This window comes from Bufo gargarizans, chromosome 3, assembly GCF_014858855.1.
Source record: "Bufo gargarizans isolate SCDJY-AF-19 chromosome 3, ASM1485885v1, whole genome shotgun sequence".
Classification (NCBI taxonomy): Eukaryota; Metazoa; Chordata; class Amphibia; order Anura; family Bufonidae; genus Bufo; species Bufo gargarizans.
In genome coordinates, this window is record NC_058082.1 from 419,606,743 (window position 1) to 419,629,755 (window position 23,013).

At 43.4% G+C, this 23,013-nt stretch overlaps 1 protein-coding gene across 3 annotated transcripts in view; it reads left to right on the plus strand.

The window, feature by feature from the left end:
• SOX13 (SRY-box transcription factor 13) overlaps positions 1 to 18,294 on the plus strand; it is a 70,394-nt gene extending 52,100 nt beyond the window's left edge. For 2 of the 3 annotated variants that reach the window (XM_044288404.1, XM_044288405.1), the window contains 3 exons: positions 256 to 396; positions 12,352 to 12,568; positions 15,435 to 18,294. In XM_044288404.1, coding sequence (XP_044144339.1) covers positions 256 to 396; positions 12,352 to 12,568; positions 15,435 to 15,675 — 599 coding nt within the window. In that variant the 3' untranslated portion in view covers positions 15,676 to 18,294. Of the gene's footprint in view, positions 1 to 255; positions 397 to 12,351; positions 12,573 to 15,434 lie in introns of all 3 variants that reach the window. The other variant, XM_044288406.1, reaches the window with a different exon arrangement.
• Positions 18,295 to 23,013: the final 4,719 nt, after the last annotated feature.

The window sequence follows — 23,013 nt, forward strand, 5'->3', positions numbered from 1 at the left end:
TTCCATAAAAATAAAATTGTAGCACACACTATCAAGAGAACAAAAGAGCTGTTATCCAAATTCTATACCTACTATTATCATGGGGATTACCCCTTAAATAATATATTTCTCTCACAGTAGCAGTAAACCAACAGTGAATATTTTATATAAATTTCTATGAATATTAACTTAAAAATACCCTTTCTAATGTAAGTGTCTCTTTAAAGGGATATGTTTTGTTTGTATTTATGAATTTTATCTTCAATTGTATTCCAGGATCTCGCCACTTCTCTGAGAGCCGTGGCAGCCATATTAAGAGGCCGATGAATGCTTTTATGGTATGGGCAAAGGATGAACGGCGAAAGATCTTGCAAGCATTCCCAGACATGCACAATTCCAGCATCAGCAAAATTCTTGGTGAGATTTATGTATTCTGTAGTCAAATGATACAGCATCCAGTTACTTGGACAGTCAAGCAAAGCCTTTTCACTACGGTATTATACACTGGTTTCCACAAATATGGTCTACTGCCATATTATAAGGTGGTGGTGGATTCTAGACAAGGCAGTACATTAGATAGTGGTCAGCCAGCAGCCATCCCTCCTGACTAGGGATGAGCGAACTCGAACTGTATAGTTCGGGTTCGTACCGAATTTTGGGGTGTCCGTGACACGGACCCGAACCCGGACATTTTCGTAAAAGTCCGGGTTCGGGTTCGGTGTTCGTCGCTTTCTTGGCGCTTTTGTGACGCTTTCTTGGCGCTTTTTGAAAGGCTGCAAAGCAGCCAATCAACAAGCGTCATACTACTTGCCCCAAGAGGCCATCACAGCCATGCCTACTATTGGCATGGCTGTGATTGGCCAGAGCACCATGTGACCCAGCCTCTATTTAAGCTGGAGTCACATAGCGCCGCCCGTCACTCTGCTCTGATTAGCGTAGGGAGAGGTTGCGGCTGCGACAGTAGGGCGAGATTAGGCAGATTAACTCCTCCAAAGGACTTGATTAACTGATCGATCTGCAGCTGTGGATCATTGAGCTGCTGATCCTCAATTGCTCACTGTTTTTAGGCTGCCCAGACCGTTTGTCAGTCACATTTTTCTGGGGTGATCGGCGGCCATTTTGTGTCTTGTGGTGCGCCAGCACAAGCTGCGACCAAGTGCATTTAACCCTCAATGGTGTGGTTGTTTTTTGGCTAAAGCCTACATCAGGGTGAAGCTGTCACACCAAGTGCATTTAACCAGCAATAGTCTGTTCATTTTTTGGCCATATACAAAATCAGGGGCAAGCTGCGCCTGTCACCAAGTGCATTTAACCCTCAATGGTGTGGTTGTTTTTTGGCTAAAGCCTACATCAGGGTGAAGCTGTCACACCAAGTGCATTTAACCAGCAATAGTCTGTTCATTTTTTGGCCATATACAAAATCAGGGGCAAGCTGCGCCTGTCACCAAGTGCATTTAACCCTCAATGGTGTGGTTGTTTTTTGGCTAAAGCCTACATCAGGGTGAAGCTGTCACACCAAGTGCATTTAACCAGCAATAGTCTGTTCATTTTTTGGCCATATACAAAATCAGGGGCAAGCTGCGCCTGTCACCAAGTGCATTTAACCCTCAATGGTGTGGTTGTTTTTTGGCTAAAGCCTACATCAGGGTGAAGCTGTCACACCAAGTGCATTTAACCAGCAATAGTCTGTTCATTTTTTGGCCATATACAAAATCAGGGGCAAGCTGCGCCTGTCACCAAGTGCATTTAACCCTCAATGGTGTGGTTGTTTTCTGGCTAAAGCCTACATCAGGGTGAAGCTGTCACACCAAGTGCATTTAACCAGCAATAGTCTGTTTATTTTTTGGCCATATACTACATCAGGGGCAAGCTGCGCCCGTCACCAAGTGCATTTAACCCTCAGTAGTGTGGTTGGTCAAGCTGTGACACCAAGTGCATTTAACCAGCAATAGTCTGTTCATTTTTTGGCCATATACTACATCAGGGGCAAGCTGCGCCCGTCACCAAGTGCATTTAACCAGCAATAGTGTGGTTATTTTTTGGCCATATCCCAGTCTAATTCTGTCACTAAATCCATACCGGTCACCCAGCGCCTAAATACTAGGCCTCAAATTTATATCCCGCTAAATCTCTCGTTACCGCTGTCCTGTTGTAGCTGGGAAAGTTATTTAGTGTCCGTCAAAGCACATTTTTTGTTCTGGGTTGAAGTACAATTCCCAATTTAGCAATTTCATAATTTAGTGGTTTCTGCTATATCAGAGCTATTTGAAATCTATCCCTAAAAGGGTATATAATATTCAAGGTGCACATTGGGTCATTCAGAATAACTTCACACACACCCGCTACTGTGTATTTTCAAGTCTAATTCTGTCACTAAACCCATACCTGTCACCCAGCGCCTAAATACTAGGCCTCAAATTTATATCCTGCTAAATCTCTCGTTACCGCTGTCCTGTTGTAGCTGGGAAAGTTATTTAGTGTCCGTCAAAGCACATTTTTTGTTCTGGGTTGAAGTACAATTCCCAATTTAGCAATTTCATAATTTAGTGGTTTCTGCTATATCAGAGCTATTTGAAATCTATCCCTAAAAGGGTATATAATATTCAAGGTGCACATTGGGTCATTCAGAATAACTTCACACACACCCGCTACTGTGTATTTCCAAGTCTAATTCTGTCACTAAACCCATACCTGTCACCCAGCGCCTAAATACTAGGCCTCAAATTTATATCCTGCTAAATCTCTCGTTACCGCTGTCCTGTTGTAGCTGGGAAAGTTATTTAGTGTCCGTCAAAGCACATTTTTTGTTCTGGGTTGAAATACAATTCCCAATTTAGCAATTTCATAATTTAGTGGTTTCTGCTATATCAGAGCTATTTGAAATCTATCCCTAAAAGGGTATATAATATTCAAGGTGCACATTGGGTCATTCAGAATAACTTCACACACACCCGCTACTGTGTATTTCCAAGTCTAATTCTGTCACTAAACCCATACCTGTCACCCAGCGCCTAAATACTAGGCCTCAAATTTATATCCTGCTAAATCTCTCGTTACCGCTGTCCTGTTGTAGCTGGGAAAGTTATTTAGTGTCCGTCAAAGCACATTTTTTGTTCTGGGTTGAAATACAATTCCCAATTTAGCAATTTCATAATTTAGTGGTTTCTGCTATATCAGAGCTATTTGAAATCTATCCCTAAAAGGGTATATAATATTCAAGGTGCACATTGGGTCATTCAGAATAACTTCACACACACCCGCTACTGTGTATTTCCAAGTCTAATTCTGTCACTAAACCCATACCTGTCACCCAGCGCCTAAATACTAGGCCTCAAATTTATATCCTGCTAAATCTCTCGTTACCGCTGTCCTGTTGTAGCTGGGAAAGTTATTTAGTGTCCGTCAAAGCACATTTTTTGTTCTGGGTTGAAGTACAATTCCCAATTTAGCAATTTCATAATTTAGTGGTTTCTGCTATATCAGAGCTATTTGAAATCTATCCCTAAAAGGGTATATAATATTCAAGGTGCACATTGGGTCATTCAGAATAACTTCACACACACCCGCTACTGTGTATTTCCAAGTCTAATTCTGTCACTAAACCCATACCTGTCACCCAGCGCCTAAATACTAGGCCTCAAATTTATATCCTGCTAAATCTCTCGTTACCGCTGTCCTGTTGTAGCTGGGAAAGTTATTTAGTGTCCGTCAAAGCACATTTTTTGTTCTGGGTTGAAATACAATTCCCAATTTAGCAATTTCATAATTTAGTGGTTTCTGCTATATCAGAGCTATTTGAAATCTATCCCTAAAAGGGTATATAATATTCAAGGTGCACATTGGGTCATTCAGAATAACTTCACACACACCCGCTACTGTGTATTTCCAAGTCTAATTCTGTCACTAAACCCATACCTGTCACCCAGCGCCTAAATACTAGGCCTCAAATTTATATCCTGCTAAATCTCTCGTTACCGCTGTCCTGTTGTAGCTGGGAAAGTTATTTAGTGTCCGTCAAAGCACATTTTTTGTTCTGGGTTGAAATACAATTCCCAATTTAGCAATTTCATAATTTAGTGGTTTCTGCTATATCAGAGCTATTTGAAATCTATCCCTAAAAGGGTATATAATATTCAAGGTGCACATTGGGTCATTCAGAATAACTTCACACACACCCGCTACTGTGTATTTCCAAGTCTAATTCTGTCACTAAACCCATACCTGTCACCCAGCGCCTAAATACTAGGCCTCAAATTTATATCCTGCTAAATCTCTCGTTACCGCTGTACTGTTGTTGCTTGGAAAGATATTTAGTGTCCGTCAAAGCACATTTTTTGTTCTGGGTTGAAATACAATTCCCAATTTAGCAATTTCATAATTTAGTGGTTCCTGCTATATCAGAGCTATTTGAAATCTATCCCAAAAAGGGTATATAATATTCAAGGTGCACATAGGGTCATTCAGAATAACTTCACACACACCCTCTACTGTGTATTTCCAAGTCTAATTCTGTCACTAAACCCATACCTGTCACCCAGCGCCTAAATACTAGGCCTCAAATTTATATCCTGCTAAATCTCTCGTTACCGCTGTACTGTTGTTGCTGGGCAAGATATTTAGTGTCCGTCAAAGCACATTTTTTGTTCTGGGTTGAAATACAATTCCCAATTTAGCAATTTCATAATTTAGTGGTTCCTGCTATATCAGAGCTATTTGAAATCTATCCCAAAAAGGGTATATAATATTCAAGGTGCACATAGGGTCATTCAGAATAACTTCACACACACGCTTCTGTGCATTTCCAAGTCTAATTCTGTCACTAAATCCATACCGGTCACCCAGCGCCTAAATACTAGGCCTCAAATTTATATCCCGCTGAATTTGAATACAATACATTGGGCCAAATAATATATTTGTTGTTGTGGTGAACCATAACAATGAGAAAAACATCTAGTAAGGGACGCGGACGTGGACATGGTCGTGGTGGTGTTAGTGGACCCTCTGGTGCTGGGAGAGGACGTGGCCGTTCTGCCACATCCACACGTCCTAGTGTACCAACTACCTCAGGTCCCAGTAGCCGCCAGAATTTACAGCGATATATGGTGGGGCCCAATGCCGTTCTAAGGATGGTAAGGCCTGAGCAGGTACAGGCATTAGTCAATTGGGTGGCCGACAGTGGATCCAGCACGTTCACATTATCTCCCACCCAGTCTTCTGCAGAAAGCGCACAGATGGCGCCTGAAAACCAACCCCATCAGTCTGTCACATCACCCCCATGCATACCAGGGAAACTGTCTCAGCCTCAAGTTATGCAGCAGTCTCTTATGCTGTTTGAAGACTCCGCTGGCAGGGTTTCCCAAGGGCATCCACCTAGCCCTTCCCCAGCGGTGAAAGACATAGAATGCACTGACGCACAACCACTTATGTTTCCTGATGATGAGGACATGGGAATACCACCTCAGCATGTCTCTGATGATGACGAAACACAGGTGCCAACTGCTGCGTCTTTCTGCAGTGTGCAGACTGAACAGGAGGTCAGGGATCAAGACTGGGTGGAAGACGATGCAGGGGACGATGAGGTCCTAGACCCCACATGGAATGAAGGTCGTGCCACTGACTTTCAGAGTTCGGAGGAAGAGGCAGTGGTGAGACCGAGCCAACAGCGTAGCAAAAGAGGGAGCAGTGGGCAAAAGCAGAACACCCGCCGCCAAGAGACTCCGCCTGCTACTGACCGCCGCCATCTGGGACCGAGCACCCCAAAGGCAGCTTCAAGGAGTTCCCTGGCATGGCACTTCTTCAAACAATGTGCTGACGACAAGACCCGAGTGGTTTGCACGCTGTGCCATCAGAGCCTGAAGCGAGGCATTAACGTTCTAAACCTGAGCACAACCTGCATGACCAGGCACCTGCATGCAAAGCATGAACTGCAGTGGAGTAAACACCTTAAAACCAAGGAAGTCACTCAGGCTCCCCCTGCTACCTCTTCTGCTGCTGCCGCCTCGGCCTATTCTGCTGCTGCCGCCTCGGCCTCTTCCTCCGCCTCTGGAGGAACGTTGGCACCTGCCGCCCAGCAAACAGGGGATGTACCACCAACACCACCACCACCACCTCCGTCACCAAGCGTCTCAACCATGTCACACGCCAGCGTTCAGCTCTCCATCTCACAAACATTTGATAGAAAGCGTAAATTCCCACCTAGCCACCCTCGATCCCTGGCCCTGAATGCCAGCATTTCTAAACTACTGGCCTATGAAATGCTGTCATTTAGGCTGGTGGACACAGACAGCTTCAAACAGCTCATGTCGCTTGCTGTCCCACAGTATGTTGTTCCCAGCCGGCACTACTTCTCCAAGAGAGCCGTGCCTTCCCTGCACAACCAAGTATCCGATAAAATCAAGTGTGCACTGCGCAACGCCATCTGTAGCAAGGTCCACCTAACCACAGATACGTGGACCAGTAAGCACGGCCAGGGACGCTATATCTCCCTAACTGCACACTGGGTAAATGTAGTGGCAGCTGGGCCCCAGGCGGAGAGCTGTTTGGCGCACGTCCTTCCGCCGCCAAGGATCGCAGGGCAACATTCTTTGCCTCCTGTTGCCACCTCCTCCTTCTCGGCTTCCTCCTCCTCTTCTTCCACCTGCTCATCCAGTCAGCCACACACCTTCACCACCAACTTCAGCACAGCCCGGGGTAAACGTCAGCAGGCCATTCTGAAACTCATATGTTTGGGGGACAGGCCCCACACCGCACAGGAGTTGTGGCGGGGTATTGAACAACAGACCGACGAGTGGTTGCTGCCGGTGAGCCTCAAGCCCGGCCTGGTGGTGTGTGATAATGGGCGAAATCTCGTTGCAGCTCTGGGACTAGCCAATTTGACGCACATCCCTTGCTTGGCGCATGTGCTGAATTTGGTGGTGCAGAAGTTCATTCACAACTACCCCGACATGTCAGAGCTGCTGCATAAAGTGCGGGCCGTCTGTTCGCGCTTCCGGCGTTCACATCCTGCCGCTGCTCGCCTGTCTGCGCTACAGCGTAACTTCGGCCTTCCCGCTCACCGCCTCATATGCGACGTGCCCACCAGGTGGAACTCCACCTTGCACATGCTGGACAGACTGTGCGAGCAGCAGCAGGCCATAGTGGAGTTTCAGCTGCAGCACGCACGGGTCAGTCGCACTACAGAACAGCACCACTTCACCACCAATGACTGGGCCTCCATGCGAGACCTGTGTGCCCTGTTGCGCTGTTTCGAGTACTCCACCAACATGGCCAGTGGCGATGACACCGTTATCAGCGTTACAATACCACTTCTATGTCTCCTTGAGAAAACACTTAGGGCGATGATGGAAGAGGAGGTGGCCCAGGAGGAGGAGGAGGAGGAGGAGGAAGAGGGGTCATTTTTAGCACTTTCAGGCCAGTCTCTTCGAAGTGACTCAGAGGGAGGTTTTTGGCAACAGCAGAGGCCAGGTACAAATGTGGCCAGCCAGGGCCCACTACTGGAGGACGAGGAGGACGAGGATGAGGAGGAGGTGGAGGAGGATGAGGATGAAGCATGGTCACAGCGGGGTGGCACCCAACGCAGCTCGGGTCCATCACTGGTGCGTGGCTGGGGGGAAAGGCAGGACGATGACGATACGCCTCCCACAGAGGACAGCTTGTCCTTACCCCTGGGCAGCCTGGCACACATGAGCGACTACATGCTGCAGTGCCTGCGCAACGACAGCAGAGTTGCCCACATTTTAACCTGTGCGGACTACTGGGTTGCCACCCTGCTGGATCCACGCTACAAAGACAATGTGCCCACCTTACTTCCTGCACTGGAGCGTGATAGGAAGATGCGCGAGTACAAGCGCACGTTGGTAGACGCGCTACTGAGAGCATTCCCAAATGTCACAGGGGAACAAGTGGAAGCCCAAGGCCAAGGCAGAGGAGGAGCAAGAGGTCGCCAAGGCAGCTGTGTCACGGCCAGCTCCTCTGAGGGCAGGGTTAGCATGGCAGAGATGTGGAAAACTTTTGTCAACACGCCACAGCTAACTGCACCACCACCTGATACGCAACGTGTTAGCAGGAGGCAACATTTCACTAACATGGTGGAACAGTACGTGTGCACACCCCTCCACGTACTGACTGATGGTTCGGCCCCATTCAACTTCTGGGTCTCTAAATTGTCCACGTGGCCAGAGCTAGCCTTTTATGCCTTGGAGGTGCTGGCCTGCCCGGCAGCCAGCGTTTTGTCTGAACGTGTATTCAGCACGGCAGGGGGCGTCATTACAGACAAACGCAGCCGCCTGTCTACAGCCAATGTGGACAAGCTGACGTTCATAAAAATGAACCAGGCATGGATCCCACAGGACCTGTCCGTCCCTTGTCCAGATTAAGGTTGGGGTTGAGCGGCACTCCTATTGGAGAGTAGACGGTGCTCTGTGGTAAGGGTATGTCCAAATTTATATCAAAAAACCACGGCACTCTATAGAGAATTTATAAGTTGCTTATTTTATTATTATATTTCATATCTTTTTGTAAATCCATCCATAATAGTAGCCACTGGCCAACGTTTCGGTCTAATCTTAGACCTTGATCACGGCCTAGTATATAGACAAGTAGATAAATATTTACATTAATATATATTAATGTAAATATTTATCTACTTGTCTATATACTAGGCCGTGATCAAGGTCTAAGATTAGACCGAAACGTTGGCCAGTGGCTACTATTATGGATGGATTTACAAAAAGATATGAAATATAATAATAAAATAAGCAACTTATAAATTCTCTATAGAGTGCCGTGGTTTTTTGATATAAACCTTGTCCAGATTAGACATTAACTACCTCCCCATAACCATATATTATTGGACTCCAGGGCACTTCCTCATTCAATCCTATTTTTATTTTCATTTTACCATTATATTGCAAGGCTACCCAAAGTTGAATGAACCTCTCCTCTGCCTGTGTGCTAGGCCTAAATATATGCCAATGGATTGTTGCAGTGGTGGCTGACGTGAAGCCTCATTCTCTGCTATGACATGCAGACTAATTCTCTGGTGACATGAAGCCAGATTGTCTGTTACGGGACCTCTCTCCTCTGCCTGGGTGCTGGGCCTGAATTTATGACAATGGACTGTTGCAGTGGTGGCTGACGTGAAGCCTGATTCTCTGCTATGACATGCAGACTGATTCTCTGCTGACATGAAGCCAGATCCTCTGTTACGGGACCTCTCTCCTCTGCCTGGGTGCTGGGCCTAAATTTATGAAAATGGACTGTTGCAGTGGTGGGTGACGTGAAGCCTCATTCTCTGCTATGACTTGCAGACTGATTCTCTGCTGACATGAAGCCAGATTGTCTGTTACGGGACCTCTCTCCTCTGCCTGGGTGCTGGGCCTAAATATCTGACAATGGACTGTTGCATTGGTGGCTGACGTGAAGCCTGATTCTCTGCTATGATATGAAGACTGATTCTCTGCTGACATGAAGCCAGATTGTCTGTTACGGGACCTCTCTCCTCTGCCTGTGTGCTAGGCCTAAATATATGCCAATGGATTGTTGCAGTGGTGGCTGACGTGAAGCCTGATTCTCTGCTATGACATGCAGACTGATTCTCTGGTGACATGAAGCCAGATCCTCTGTTACGGGACCTCTCTCCTCTGCCTGGGTGCTGGGCCTAAATTTATGAAAATGGACTGTTGCAGTGGTGGGTGACGTGAAGCCTGATTCTCTGCTATGACATGCAGACTGATTCTCTGGTGACATGAAGCCAGATCCTCTGTTACGGGACCTCTCTCCTCTGCCTGGGTGCTGGGCCTAAATTTATGAAAATGGACTGTTGCAGTGGTGGGTGACGTGAAGCCTCATTCTCTGCTATGACATGCAGACTGATTCTCTGCTGACATGAAGCCAGATCGTCTGTTACGGGACCTCTCTCCTCTGCCTGGGTGCTGGGCCTAAATTTATGAAAATGGACTCTTACAGTGGTGGGTGACGTGAAGCCTGATTCTCTGCTATGACATGAAGACTGATTCTCTGCTGACATGAAGCCAGATCCTCTGTTACGGGACCTCTCTCCTCTGCCTGGGTGCTGGGCCTAAATATCTGACAATGGACTGTTGCATTGGTGGCTGACGTGAAGCCTGATTCTCTGCTATGATATGAAGACTGATTCTCTGCTGACATGAAGCCAGATTGTCTGTTACGGGACCTCTCTCCTCTGCCTGTGTGCTAGGCCTAAATATATGCCAATGGATTGTTGCAGTGGTGGCTGACGTGAAGCCTGATTCTCTGCTATGACATGCAGACTGATTCTCTGGTGACATGAAGCCAGATCCTCTGTTACGGGACCTCTCTCCTCTGCCTGGGTGCTGGGCCTAAATTTATGAAAATGGACTGTTGCAGTGGTGGGTGACGTGAAGCCTGATTCTCTGCTATGACATGCAGACTGATTCTCTGGTGACATGAAGCCAGATCCTCTGTTACGGGACCTCTCTCCTCTGCCTGGGTGCTGGGCCTAAATTTATGAAAATGGGCTGTTGCAGTGGTGGGTGACGTGAAGCCTCATTCTCTGCTATGACATGCAGACTGATTCTCTGCTGACATGAAGCCAGATTGTCTGTTACGGGACCTCTCTCCTCTGCCTGGGTGCTGGGCCTGAATTTATGACAATGGACTGTTGCAGTGGTGGCTGACGTGAAGCCTGATTCTCTGCTATGATATGAAGACTGATTCTCTGCTGACATGAAGCCAGATTGTCTGTTACGGGACCTCTCTCCTCTGCCTGGGTGCTGGGCCTAAATTTATGAAAATGGACTCTTACAGTGGTGGGTGACGTGAAGCCTGATTCTCTGCTATGACATGAAGACTGATTCTCTGCTGACATGAAGCCAGATTGTCTGTTACGGGACCTCTCTCCTCTGCCTGGGTGCCGGGGCCTAAATATCTGAGAATGGACTGTTCCAGTGGTGGGTGACGGGAAGCCAGATTCTCTGCTATGGAACCTCTCTCCAATTGATTTTGGTTAATTTTTATTTATTTAATTTTTATTTGAATTAATTTCCCTATCCACATTTGTTTGCAGGGGATTTACCTACATGTTGCTGCCTTTTGCAGCCCTCTAGCCCTTTCCTGGGCTGTTTTACAGCCGTTTTAGTGCCGAAAAGTTCGGGTCCCCATTGACTTCAATGGGGTTCGGGTTCGGGACGAAGTTCGGATCGGGTTCGGATCCCGAACCCGAACATTTCCGGGATGTTCGGCCGAACTTCTCGAACCCGAACATCCAGGTGTTCGCTCAACTCTACTCCTGACCTCTTGGCAGAGAATCTAATTTGTGTAGCTTAGGGGGAGTTCACATCAATGAAAGAAATTTGATCCTGTAAAAAAAATAATAATGCATCTGCGCATCTGTTTTGCACATTTCGCATCTTTTCTACCATTTCCGTCAGAGATCTGTTATTTTAGACAAAAAAAAGTCCTTTTTTTTTCTTTGTAAAATAACGGATATCTGATGGAAATGGATGCAAAATGTGCCTAACTGATGCACAGAATCCTTTTTTTTTTTATTTTTATTTTTTTTTCCACTGTATCTGGTTTTTTTCTGAAGTCAGCTTTTGATCAGAACTCCCCCTTAGTAAAAATCCAAAATGCCATTTTAAGCAATACAACCATCCTAGATAATAATAATAACCCCAGAAAGCCATGACGGTCACAGTGATAAGGCAGCTGGAGGTTTCTGTTGTGCCCCTCTTCAATAGAAGATTGAAGCAATGACTTTTAACCCTACTGGGTGCGGCAAATATGATGCTATGACAGATTCTTCACTATGGATTTATGAGAACTGGATACTCTACAGCCCAAGACTGAAGACTAGTAATCTGTGTCTGTGGAAAAAAATATTGAAACCGGTCTGTCTGGAAAAAAATAACTCTCCTCCTCATAGGTTAAAGTTTAGTGAAAGACTTAGAGCAAATTCCAAACACTAAAATAATAAAAAAAAAACATACCATTTGTTAATGGAGGGCATAAACAGACATTTACCTGTGGAATTAGATTGCATTGCAATGGAGAAAGTGGGTATATGACTGCGATTGAAGTCCGGCTCTCATCCTGGGATACAATTGCCAGGTAGTTAAGTCACTGTGGCGCGTGACAAGCAGTTCAGAGTGCAGATCTCTTGTTCTTGGAATATTCGTTTGTCATAAGGTCATAAACTCTTTCATGTAAACTAAATAGTTCATAATTTAGTAAAAGGTCCTGTCCTTTCACATATGGGGGATTGTCTCCTATGTATAGCCATAGTCAAGAGACCCATATAATGTCAGTGATGAATTCATACAATGTGCCTTCAGTGGTGACATCTGTTTGTCATGTTCTTTTGTCTTTTATCAGGCTCTCGCTGGAAGGCTATGAGTAATTCTGAAAAGCAGCCATACTACGAAGAACAGGCACGGCTGAGCCGACAGCACTTGGAGAAGTATCCTGACTACAAATACAAGCCACGACCAAAACGTACCTGCATTGTGGAGGGAAAGAGGCTGAGAGTGGGAGAATACAAAGCTCTGATGAAGAACCGGAGACAAGACTCGCGGCATGGATATGCTCTCCCGTAAGTATGTAAACATATGGATATTAATAAGAAGGAATGTTTATAATGTTTTGATAATGAATTTGCCCATTAAACCTAGAAATTAATGGTAAAAGTAAACAGGACATAAACTTGCCCCCACTGTCAGCATGTTCCTGAAAAAATCCTGCAGAGATCAAGTGGGTTAATCTCCGACTGATCTTCCATTTTTGGCTGGATTTAAAAAAAAATATTTTATCTTACAGACTATCTGCAGACTGGTCGGGGTGGGGTGAGGGGGCTGCTTCTGCAGGGGAACATGACTGACCTTCTGGGACTCATACAGATAATTTTTTAAAAATATATTTAGTTAAAAAATTTAAATACAGTATGAGATAAATAATGATTAAAGTGGTGCAGGAGATTAAAGGGGTTGGCCACTTTATAAAGATATGCCCTAAATTGCCATACAGTACATGCTGTGACACAGTAGATCCACAGCATGCTTTTAGTTCACCTAAGATACAGTTAAGACCTTCCCCACTGGCCCTCCAGGGCTATGTAAACGGCACTGTGCCGTCCTGTCTATGGGAAGCAAAATGATGGTCATATGGTTTGCTCACCTGACCGCTTTCTTAGCCATGCACAGCTGCATCCTACTCTGAGTCTGCACTGGACAGTACCTGAGTCTGGGATGTTTTCTTAGAGTATGAACTATACCTTTGGGGAGCCTTTCTGCCATACCCCCCACATGCATCACGTAACCCGGTGACTTGAGATGTAGGGGACATTTCACATCCAGTCATTGGCTGCAGAGGCCACGTGACCCAGAACAAAATATATGTTGACAAACAGAGACAGGAGCAAAGCCAGTGGCAGGGAGCCACTTCCCTTTGCAGGTCCTTAGACGGGAGGGAAGGGTTGTGGCAGAAAGGTTCCCTGAAGGTGTACAACTGCTTAAAAGGAGTAAATGCTGGGATATTTTTATTATTTTTTTTATTATTTTTTTATTTTATTTTACATTTTCTCTGTTAAGTGGTCGTTTAGAAAGAAATCTAAATCTGTCACTTACAAATTAATGTTTCCGCTTCCTAGGGTTCCTCAGGTGGCACCAGAGATATCTGCCGGAGCCATTTTTGCTTGAAATTAATTCCGGTATATAAAATGTTTCTGGACCAATCCATTCTGGAACGCATTTTGATACCAGTCTTCCTGATAAGCAAGTTAGAGGAGATATGAGGGCAGGTCACTAAGATTTACACAGATATTTTCAGTGGATTTTTTTTTACCGCTTCTACCCAAAGTTTAGGTGTTTGAACTTTAGCCTTGTTCAGTTTAGCTACCCAGTCAGTAGCATATATAGAAATCCCAGGACACAAAGCTCCATTAGGAGCCTCTGTGACAGATACTGTTAAATGGTAGAGAAATGGGTGCATTATGGCTCACTTTATTTTTTTTTCCGGATGTGATTTTTCCTGTGTACACTGGTAGCACTAACTAAACATTCTGTGGGTACATTGGCCTGTAAAATGTGCTCCCACGTGAGGAAGTCTTCTATAATTGAGACATTTAATTAAAATAAGCACAATAGGTTTTTCCCATCTGTTGTACGTGGTGTAGTGAAATCGTTGCTGCATGGCATATCTTTTTGTGTCCATTCTAATTAAATAACTGCAGGGTACAAAAGGGAGAGCCAAGTGGATGTTATTTCATTAACCAGGGCTCAATAGAGGGACCGTTGCCTCTGAATTGGACTGTCACTTTGATAATAGATTATCGTGTTTATTGAGCTTGCAGTATTGTTTTTTTAGGGGCTTTTTAAATCCTAGGCACAAGGCAAGTATTACACATAAGTACCAGCACCTATTGATCTTGGATTGCCAATGCTTGCTTGGTATTTATGGGGAAGTTTGCAACTTACCTGTCGCTAATGGGTCTGGCAGACCTTTTGTCATGCTGCTATACGTTAAAGTGCATTTCCAGGTATACCATTCTCTTCAAGTGATGCATGTAGCTGTATAGTTGTATGGAGAATTTCCCAAGATATTTTAGGGCAGTGATCAGTGGCATGATTACATTGGGTGGTGATCAGGGACAAGTGCTTTCTTTCTCTTATGACCCCATGTAAAAGGGTCAGAAGTCAGTTGAATGTTTCAAACCTAAAGTGAGTAGAGCCTAAGGCTTTACTTATGTCAGTAACCTATGCCGTCATCAATAATATACAGATCAATGGCCACTGCAAGGGTTGAGATTTGGATGGTTGTCTCTTGACTAATCATTCATATCAATGTGTAGAAAAATGCAGTTTGAACAGTCTTCCATTATTGAGTGTTCGTTTTTAAAGGGCATCTGTCAGCAGATTTGTATCTATGAAACTGGCGGACATGTTACATGTGTGTTGGTCCCATGTTCATATGTGCCTGCATTGCTGAGAAAACTGATGTTTAAATATATGAAAATGAGCCTCTAGGAGCAACTGGGGCCATTACACCTAGAGGCTCTGCACCCTCTGCATTTTGACAGGGCCAGGCAGTGAAAATGTCATCACACCTGGCCCTGTCAATCAATGTGCAGAGAGAGCAGAGCCTCTCGGTGTAACCACAACACCCCCGTTGCTACTAGAAGCTCATTTGCATAAAATAAAACATGTATTTTCGCAGCAATGCGGGCACATATGAACATGGGACCAACACAGATGCAACAGGTCAGCTCATAGGTAAAAATCTGCCGTCAATTGCCCTTTAAAGTGTTATACGAGTGGAGTATGTATATTTTCATCACAAATTAATAAATTTTTTCACTGCAGCATTGCAGTATTTGGTTAATCAAATTTGAAGTCACATTGTTTCCAATCTAAACCTAAATCCTTGTCGTAGTGTCCTCATATGTTGTGTTTGTTTTTTAACAGATCCCAGGGGTCGGTGGCAAGTCCTCCATCACCATCTGGATTCCAATCTCTGACAGGAATGTCTCATCTGCCCACTTCTGATATTTACCAAGCCCAGGATGGCAATTTGCCAGTAATCCTCAACACCAGAAGTCTTCAAAATCAGGATCCCAGAGGGCCTGTGCCATGTATGCCTGATGTCTGCAGCGACTCTGAAGACTCTATCAAGAGTGAAGGAGAGCTTGTAGTTATAACAGATTAAGGCCACCAGCGATGCCCTCTTCTCGGGTATAATGTAAATAGGGACAAAATATAATCTCCTCTTTTGCAGAGGGACAGTGGAAAAGCCCCATCATATTTTCCAGGTCTATTCTGCTTGGATAAGTTATATACTCACCTCGGGAAAGAAAACTATTTATCACATGGAGCTGGACTAAAATCCTCTGGAATGCTTTTGCAGTTTTAAGACATTCAGTAGCAGCAAAGCAACTCAGCATATTGTCAAACTGGAGGAAATGTGCGGCATGAGTAAAATGAGGGAGTATTCTGTTGCTGTGCACTTGACAGTTTTCTTTTTTCAAATAGGGAAAGATTTATCTCAAATAAGAGTGGTTTTCTGTATATAATCTGTATTTTAGTCAGAATTTTTGACACTTGCATTAAGAGCAAATAAATTAAAAGACCAATTCAACAAGTATTTTAGTAGTGTAAAAAATGAAAAAATAAAAAATGAAGGCCGCCACCATTGTACTTGCTATTCTACATAACCTACTGGTTTTGCCACCTTGGAATGGGAGGTATCCTGGCTCAGAAAAGTTTTTAAATGGTGGATACAAAGGTGTCTTCAGATTTTGTTTGTATTGAAGCCTGAGATTCAGTTAGTTGTATTTAATATATTCTTCAAATGATGATTAGGACTTCAACAGTGGCTCTGTCAAGAAACTGGTGCCACCTACTTAAAGTGCTCTGATATTAATTGTTTTTATTAGATCCGTGTTGGTAACAGTGATAAGAGTTAGGGTACTAAAAGACCTTACTGGCCTCTTTATTGTGCCTAAAAAAAGGAAAGGTTCCCACTGATGCAAGATCAAGAGACTATAGTCCGACTACCAGACTGCTAAATTGTCTAAAGTAAGATTCTCGATGGAAGTCTATAAGACTAACCTCCTGGCTCTCATTGACTTGGAAAGAAAGGCCTTCTTCTGGTTGACACTGCAGATGCTGTATCAGTCAGTCAGGCCACAAATAGACCAGCAAGGTCTTTCACTATCCTACCCTAACCCAGTGTTGTAAATGGGTACCCTAATAAAAAGTAAATAATCCAGGGTGTTTTTTTGAAAGAGGTTGTCCAGGACTAGAAAAATATGGCTGCTTTCTTCCAAAAAACAGCATCACACCTCTCCGTAGGTCAAGTGGTATTACAGCACAGCCCCTTTCACTTCAATGGAGCTGAGCTGCCACGCCAAACACACAACCAATGGACAGGTGTAGTGCCGTTTTTGGATTAACCAGTTAATAACCGCCAATACCCTTTCTTACATCTAACGGACGTTAGGCTTTTTCCGGCAGCCTAGTCTAGGTGCTGCACAGGTCTCCCGTACAGCATAGAGGGGGGACTCTGCTTTCGCATGAGAGCCAGGCTCCTGCTCTAACAGCCTGGATCGACACAAGCGCCGTCCAGGCCGTTTGACCCTTAGATGCAGCGGTCAATAGAGATCTCTGCATCTAACTGGTTTAGAGGGAGGGGGTGGCTGTCTCCCATTGACATTCTGTAAATGAGATCACCACGTGCCGATATCTTTGCATGGAACCCTCCTACAGTGTATGTCAATGTATTATAGAAGTGATCAAAAGATTGACTGTTAAAGTTCCCTTGTGGGACCAATAAGTGGTTAAAAAAAAGTAAAAAAATATACCTTTTTTGATTAAAAAAATAAATTCAGTGGAAACAATTGGAAAAAAATAAAATCCCCTCCACAAATGTGTATTGCTGCATCTGTAACAACCCGCATTAAAAGGTCAAAAATGGTTATTTACCCCTAAATGATACCAATGAGAAGTCATCCTGAAAAAGTCAAGCCGTCACATATCTCAATAGAACAAAAATATTTAAACGTTATGGGCCTTGGGTTGCAGTGATGCAAAAACATTTTATATATATTTTTTAAAAGGGGTTATTGTGCAAAAGTAATAAAAAGTTAAAATAAATGCAGCAAAATTTATAACTTAAAAACTCATTGGCAATATTACTGTTTTTTCCTATTCCCACCAAAAAAGTAATAAACTCAATTTAATCAGTAGGTTATGTGTACTGCAGAATGGTGCCATTAAAACTGCAAATTGTCCTTTCCAAACAACAAGTCCTCATATGGTTACTTCAACGGAAAAATAAAAAGTTATAGCTCTTAAAATGTGACAATTAAAAAAAAAAAAATTTATTGCTTGGTCACTAAGGGGTAAAAGCATCCATGTTTTTCTAATCCAAGGCAACCCGTTTAAGTAAATGGATCCCTGAATTATTGCGAAAATTTGGTCTGTAGGTATCAATGTTGTTTTATGACGTTGGTGTCACATCAGCGGTGTGCAATCATTTTATTTACATCTCCATAGTGCCTTATTGAATGTACTTAAGGGATAGTAACCTAAGAACCCATAATTCTCATACCTCATAAGAGACACGATAGATTTAGACATATACAGTATATATATATAAATGTATGTATATTTTTATACCTTTGTAAATATAGGTCATAGAGATGATGAATTTTTTTTTATTTTGATAAAGAAACAGAAAATAACTTAAATCTGAAATATTTCTCTAGTTCCCGGTTTACTGTACAGAATAAAAAAAATAAACCGTCTACAGTTTGTGTGAAACCAGACTCTGTGCTTTTACTAAATGTTCTTCAGTAATATATTACTTTCTGTTACTGTAAATAAAGACATTTCAAGAGGACCATGTGAGCAAAGATTTTACCACATTCCCCACAAGCACACTGGTCCAATTTACTATATTCAGTGTGCCATTCACATTAGTCTAAAGATGCGGACAATTTCAACCAAAACGAACATTCGTCAGTGAAAATTTAACAACAATCGTTTAAAGGGTTTCTGTCAGCCCACGAAACCGTTTTTTTTTTGGTTAATAATAACCCCTACACCGCGAGCTCCCTATACATAAGCTAAATATTCATTTTGGTTCTGTAGATTTTGTTAAAAAGCTATTTTTATAATATGTAAATTACTTTGCTACCAGCAAGTAGTGGTAGCAGCCGCATCCTCCCCTCATAATGACGCCCCCTCCGCTGTGTGATTGACAGGGCCAGGGAACGGGATCGTTCTCTGCTGGCCCTGTTTGAATTCAAAATATCGCGCCTGCGCCGTACCTGTCTTTAATCGGCGCAGGCGCACTGAGAGGCGGCCGCTCCATCCTCAATGCGCAAGCGCATTGAGGATGGAGCGGCCGCCTCTCAGTGCACCTGCGCCGATTAAAGACAGGTACGGCGCGATATTTTGAATTCAAACAGGGCCAGCAGAGAACGATCCCATTCCCTGGCCCTGTCAATCACACGGGCGTCATTATGAGAGGAGGATGCGGCTGCTACCAGCAAGTAGCCACCCTACTTGCTGGTAGAAAGGTAATTTACATATTATAAAAATAGCTTTTTAACAAAATCTACAGAACAGTGTAGGGATTATTATTGACCAAAAAAAAAAAAAAAAAACAGTTTAGTGGGCTGACAGAAGCCCTTTAAGGGTATTTTTGCAGCATGCAGAGGTTTTTGCCTGGCGGAGATCTGGGTAGTGGTCGAATTGGTTATAGTCAATAGGGCTGACAAGCATTGAGGTGACATCTGGCTATGCTGCATCCAGAGAGCTATGGCAGGCTATTCTCTGTTAGAACAGCCTGCTGGAGAGCTCTTGACGTAGATGTGAAAGAGAACTTGGTCAACCAATAACAGATCATTATAATTTGAAAAGAAGTCGGTCATGTTCATTATTTTCGGCTGATAGACGAAAGATCTTTTGTTCAAAGAAAGATTGCTTGTGGACAAAAGATCTTTCCTTGAAATTTTTTTCCAATAAAGATCTTTTGTCCATCGGCCAGTTTCATCGAACGTATGTGTGCAGTCTGAACAACTGTAACGTCCAATATAAACTAAAATGTGTATAGTCGTGTCTGCGAAAGGAACATTCTCCAGATGTTTGTTCAACTGCTGTTCCACCATCATTCAACTTCTGTCTAATGTGTAGGGCCAGCTTTCCTTTTTTTGGTTGAACTTTAATTTTACAGTAACAAAGCAGCAAATACTCCCTTACCACATGGCACACCAGTGATCCACGCCCAAAATAATATCTCTTTTACTGGGGTTCTAGTCTAGAACTCATTGACAAAAATAACACCCAAGAAGGAGTTGTTGTAATTGAAAGTTTCTATTTGTGAATATAATGATATACAGTATGTGTGATTACAATATTAGAGTGGAATGATAAGTTTATGGGGGAAAACTACAAATGAAATGAGGCTTTAGTGCCCTGTTGGGCCTCATCTAGCCTGGATACAAGATGAGATGCAGTTGGGCATGAAGGCATACAGGTGCCCTATGGTAACCTGCAGCATACTTGCCCACAGATGTTTATAGCTGGGTCTGTAGATTTCGTACACTCGTAAGTTTCCTAAGCCGGTCTTCCAGCTGGTTTTATACATGCTCTATTGGCGATACATCTAGTAATTGGGAAGGCCAAAATAGTGTTGCAATCTGGACCTAAGACGTTTCTGTGAAACTCTTGCTGTGTGTGGACGAGCATTGTTCTGCTGAAAATACAAGTTGAAATCTCTGCCAATAGAGGTGATACATGTGGCCGCAGGATGACCTGCATACTGTATATCGCTAAGCTTTTAGTGTACCTTGTATCACTACTAGCGGAGTCTGACTGTCAAATGCGACCCAGATCATCATACCAGTATTTGGGGCAGTGTATTGCTCCACAGCAAAGGCAGGATTGAAGCGCTCACCAGGAGGCCTCCATAATCAAACCCAAACATCATGAGATTCCAAACAGGATCTGGATTCGTCCCTAAGACGATACGGTTCTAGTCTGTAACATTCCAGTTTTCTTGTTCACAACACTACTGAAAACAAAGGTGACCGTGGCTGACTGTCAATAGCAGGACACGTAATGGGTGCTGTGACACCACATTTCCTTTTGCTAAGGGCCTGGTAATGGTCTTGGCAGAGATGGGTATGTAATGGAGGTGCCACCTGTGTCTGGGTGGTAGACAACGAAACTATGGGAACTCTTCCTGCTTGTCAGTCGATCAACCAATCCTCTCTACTGGTGGTCTGCCCAACCCATCTGGAGTCTGTTCACTATGTGTGCATGCCCTTATGTAACCACTGCTCCCAACATCTCCTAACAGCTTGGCCAGAAAGGCCTAGATCACAGGCAATTTATCAAGACGACCATCCTGCTTCTCTCAGTCCAATGATATGCCAACTCTCAGTCTGTCAACTGGGCAAAATATCAGCAAGAACCTAATATACTACCCAAAAGTAGCCTCTGTGAGGCTTTTTATAGGGCATCGGGGAAAGCACATTTATTCCTTTTTGTGGCAAGTCCCAGAATCTAATCACACCACACCTGTAATCATTTACTTATCTGCCTAAATTCCCTGGGCAATGGGGAGACAGTGAAGAGAGGCAGAGAAGTAACGGGGGAGAGGTGGATTAGTTGAGCAGCAGAGTTGAGGATAGATTGGAGGGGTGCGAGGGTGCTAGATGGGAGGCCACAGTGGAGAATGTTACAGTAAATCTAGGTGGGAGATGACACAAACAAAAGTAAGACTGATAAATGTGGTCCTTTGGGTTTACTTGTTAGCTTTGTCATACTACAATATTAAAAGTAATTTGATTATCTGAAACATCCAAGTGTGACAAATATGCAAGAATAAAATAAACTAAAAAGGGGCAAATACTTATTCACAGCCTAGTACTTATATAATTGACTATGCGGAAAATTGTATTTGGACTGTGAGATTTGTTTAATCTCTCAATCTTTGAAAACATTTGAAATACAGTATAATGTGTACCCTTGAATTTCCATCTGCTAATGCCATGGAATACCTCAAATTGGGGAAAACTGAGTGTAAGCCTATACTATATATTGTGGGAATATTTCAATGTATGTGCTTCTATTTGAATTATGAAGAACATACAACAACTGTGGCATATCATTTTAGTATGATTGGTCCAGCCTATCACCAATAATGGTGGCCCACACCAAACATTCATTTCTTTAAACGTTATGTCAGAGGTGCTAAGAGATGCACATTCCAAAGATATTTAATTCAGTGGATGGCTCATCCACTGGTAACAGCTCTGATTTGTTCCAGTTAATGGACAGTACCAATTATTGCTCATATGTTTCAAGAGTGGACGTGTCATTATGCAGTGATACCCTGGCATCACCCAAAATCAACATACCACTGTAAAGTGCTATTTTGTTATGCAAAGTCTCCACATTGTAAATCCACAATACTGGCGTCATGTGGCGTGTGCCCTGAAATGTGGCCAATGGTTCGAGTAATCCTGACCAGCTGGGAAAGACAGGGTAGCACTGGTGTGTGTTCCTGCCCAAAGCAAACATCTGCATCAGAGCACTATTAACGCTCAAGGTGGCCATACACCTTAGATAGAAGACGGTTGAACAGGAGTTGAACAAACATTTGGTGAACGTTCATTTCGCAGACTTGATCATAAACATTTACTCCATGTTGGCCTTTACAGTTCTTGAAAGTGGCCATACATGTTGAATTTAAGATCTTTCTGGGAATGTTCTTTCAAATAATATCTTTCATTCACAAACAATCTTTCTTTAAATAAAATTTGAAACATGGTCGACTTCTTTTCAGATGATAAAGCTCTGTCATCTGTTGGCTAAAACAATTGTTTGTTGTTAAATTTTAACTAACAAACATACATTTTTGGTGAAGTCGTCCATTTTGATCAACTGTACACTAATGTCAAGCTGACTAGTGCAACCTTAATCCTCTTATCCCTAGGTTCTCCTTAATAAAGTCTGTTAATGAAGAGAGAGTTAATTGTAATGTCCATATTTGTCAGTACCCACCCACAGAACCCCCCACTCTATAGTATTGAAGGCCTTGACCACATCCAATAAATAAGTCTCTTCCAGTTATCCACTAGTAGCTGTAAATTGTGATATAACCAATTTATATTCATTGGTGTTGATTTAGCTGCCAAAAAAATGGTTTGATCTTGGTGCATAAGAGTTAATGCTTTAGAGCAATGGTCCTCATCCCAGTTCTCAGGACCCACCTGCCGGCCATGTTTTCAAGATTTCCTTAATATTGAGCAGGTGATAAAATTAGTGTCAATGCATCAGGACTTACCACAGGTATTCATTCAGTGGGATATACTCAAATCATGAACCGGTAGGAGGACCCTGAGGACTGGAGTTGGGGAACAGTGCTTTAGAGAGACATATAGCCAAGATTTTCACCACTATCATAATATACACTGGGAGCAGGGAAATCGGTCGATAGTAACATTCGATGGAGGACTACAATTAAAGCTTC